The 3,168-nt window shown below is 43.9% G+C and overlaps 1 protein-coding gene across 3 annotated transcripts in view; it reads right to left on the bottom strand.

Moving 5' to 3' along the window:
• Window positions 1-1,442: 1,442 nt before the first annotated feature.
• Window positions 1,443-3,168, bottom strand: part of COPS4 (COP9 signalosome subunit 4) — a 37,396-nt gene continuing 35,670 nt past the window's right edge. For all 3 annotated transcript variants that reach the window (XM_059386318.1, XM_059386298.1, XM_059386309.1), the window contains one exon: window positions 1,443-1,964. In XM_059386318.1, coding sequence (XP_059242301.1) covers window positions 1,908-1,964 — 57 coding nt within the window. In that variant the 3' untranslated portion in view covers window positions 1,443-1,907. The remainder of the gene's footprint in view (window positions 1,965-3,168) is intronic.

The raw sequence follows: 3,168 nt of genomic DNA, 5'->3' as shown, positions 1-3,168 counted from the left end.
CGCTCACTATAAAAACAAATAAATCTTAAAAGAGAGAGAGAGAGAAGGTATTTTTTCCCCTAGCTTCTTGCAAGGTTTTTTGTCCTTGTTTTCTGCGGGTTGAATAGGATACGCTTCGGTATAGATGTTCTTGTATTTATCATGCTTGTTCTTTTCTACGCTTCTTGGACCTATGATCTGGTTTCCATCATTAATTTGTGGAAAAAAGCCATTACTATTTCAAATATCTCTTCTGTTCTTGTTCTTCTTCTGGGATTCCCATTACACCTATATTATAGCTTCTATAATGGTCCCATAGTTGTTCGATAGTTTTTGTGTTTTGGTGGTGGTATTTTTTTGTTTTGTTTTGTTTTGCATTTCAGCCTGGGAAGTTTTTACCAACACATTTTCAAGCTCACTGATCTTGTTTTTATTCTTCCCCGTTTTACTGTTTCCCTAAGAATACTGTATTAAAGAGCGTCTCCAATTCCACAACGATGACACTGGAGCCCTGTCTGATGCAATGATTTGAGAAGGATTTGTAATCTTGATTCTAAATCTGTTTATACTTAACCTGCGTCCCTGGGCTGGGACCTTCAGAAGTGTTTCTTGGCCCTTTCTTTTCCTCCTCCTATGTGACACAAGAAGGCTATAGGGGCTCAAAGTGTAGGAGTAACTGCCCTGGCCCCAGGCTGGGTAAGGCTTTGGTAGTGTAGTTCTCCTCAGAGGGCGGCCCTTTGCCATGAAAAATGCCCCCGGTGTATTTCAAAATAGTTACTTTCCATTCCCCTGTCTTGCCTGAAACGCAGGGGATCCTGATCTCCATCCTGAGAACCTGATGGGGCTCCTGGGGATAAATCCTAGAAAGCGTAGGGCCTCCCCAAGAGAGGGGGCCCTCAGGGGGTTTAACTGTCAAGCCAGTTTACCCTCGGCCTCCAGGAACTCGTCGAAGCTACCAGTTCGCTGGTCCTATCAGTTATGGCTCCAGGAGCTTCTGCCCCAACAAGCTCTCGCCCGTGCCTCCATCTGCCTGTCCTTCCAGTCTTCACAGTAGTTTGCTCTGTGACCTCAATTCTCTGATGGAAATAAGAAAAGCCACTGATTTGCAGCCTTTCAGCCTTCTTCGGATTGTGAGGATGGAGTGAGGACTTCAGTGCTCTTCACGTGTTGGAGCTGAAACTGGAAGTTGCCAACAAACTCACTTTTAAAAGTCCTTTTCTCTATAAAGCTGGCCTGAAATAACCCTCTCTGAGGAGCCTTCCCAGACTCTCTCTAAAAAATGAAAAGCTCCTCCCTGTGTGCTCTGGAGCTTGGTGCAACCACCAGTGTCCCACATGCCGTCTACGAGCTCTGGGGCCGCCTGGCTGGAGAACAGCGCTGTGGCTCGGCTCCGGGGTTCTGGCATATGCTATAAATCAATGTCCACTGAAATGAAAGCAAAAGAACAAAACACTGTTTGCTAATTAAAAACAAAGTACTACTTTTATTTGGCTCACGTCTCCATTTATTAGAATTACCACGTTTGGAGAGGCACGAAGCACTTTAAGTTTTACATGACTACAAAGTTATCACAAATCCCAAACTTTTTAGCCACGGATATTTCACTTACTCCGTTTAAAGAAAAAGCTTTCAAAACATCTGAGTTAGCTGGGACACAGAGACCCTGAATATATGGGAACTACAGGTTTTTAAATGCTTGCGCTTCCTGTTCTAACAATGTCTTCTTTAAATGAAATCCAGCATAAAAGGGATTGAAATACATAAGGTCATGATGCAATGCTTTGGAGAGATAGTGAAATTGATCTGTACAACATGGTGAAAGCTGTCGTGCGCACAGAGTTCCGCAAGCATTCACTGAGCCATCTGCGCCTCCATGGCCTGTGCTGTCCACTCTGGCGCCGTCTGACTGATCTTCTCCAGCAGGTTATTCACTTGGAAACAAAGGGACTGGATCTGTTTGTCCCACGTTGGCAGGGCTTCCCGTGCTACACAGAAGAACAACATACGCCGTTTAACATTACTCCATGAATGCTCAGCAAGTGTAAGTCAAAAGATAAACACAGTAAGACTGATTTTCAAAAATCCATTCCAAAAATCTTGGGTAATGAAATTAAGCTAATCAAGCAATATTAAGGAAAGTACCCAAATTACTGGCACAGAGCACAAAACCAAAACCATATCCGCACAGATCCATGTTATTATTATTCATGAAAATGAAAGAAAACCAACCAATCAAAGCATGTGTCACAAAACCACCACCATAAAAGCCTCACGGAACCCACCAGCAGTTTCTCGAGTCATAAGATACTGCCACCTACTGGACAAAGCACATCTGTTTGTCTACTGGACTCTGAGGGATAAATATTTTAATGTTTAAACAAAAAACCAGGGGCGCCTGGGTGGCTCAGTCATTAAGCGTCTGCTCAGTGCATGATCCTGGAGTCCTGGGACCGAGCCCTGCCTTGGGCTCCCTGCTAGGCAGGAAGCCTGCTTCTCCCTCTCCCACTCCCCGTTTCTGCTCCCTCTCTTGCTGTCTCTCTCTCTGTCAAGTAAATAAAATCTTTAAAACAAAACAAAACAGGGGCGCCTGGGTGGCTCAGTTGGTTAAAGCCTCTGCCTTCGGCTCAGGTCATGATCCCAGGGTCCTGGGATCGAGCCCCGCATCAGGCTGTCCGCTCCGCGGAGAGCCTGCTTCCTCCTCTCTCCCTTTCTACCTGCCTTTCTGCCTACTTGTGATCTCTGTCTGTCAAATAAATAAATAAAATCTTTAAAAAAAATAAAAATAAAAATAAAATAAAAATAAAACAAAACTCAACATGAAAACACCAGGATTTTCTCCACACCAGCAATATGCAGTTAAAAGGGGAATATTCCACTCAAAACAGTCCCCAAATATACAAAAACAGACACAAAATTTAAAAAACTGAAATAAAAAAATTTTAATGAAGGACATAAAATAACCTGAGCAGAAGAAACGACAGCCTCAGACAGAAGGATGCAGTATCACAGAGAAAGGAACAGCCCTCCCTGTTCACACATACATTTTTTTTAAATTGCGAAGATAATCCTCCCTTTCTTTGTTGTTCTAACAGGACAGGATCATTAGAGTTCCTACGGAGGATGTGACGTCTGAGGACAGCCGAGATGACCTGGGACACCAAGAACAGTGCAGCGCCGCAGTGGGCCCTG

Source organism: Mustela nigripes, chromosome 1 (genome assembly GCF_022355385.1).
Source record: "Mustela nigripes isolate SB6536 chromosome 1, MUSNIG.SB6536, whole genome shotgun sequence".
Lineage (NCBI taxonomy): Eukaryota > Metazoa > Chordata > Mammalia > Carnivora > Mustelidae > Mustela > Mustela nigripes.
This window is presented reverse-complemented; position numbering and strand designations above follow the sequence as displayed.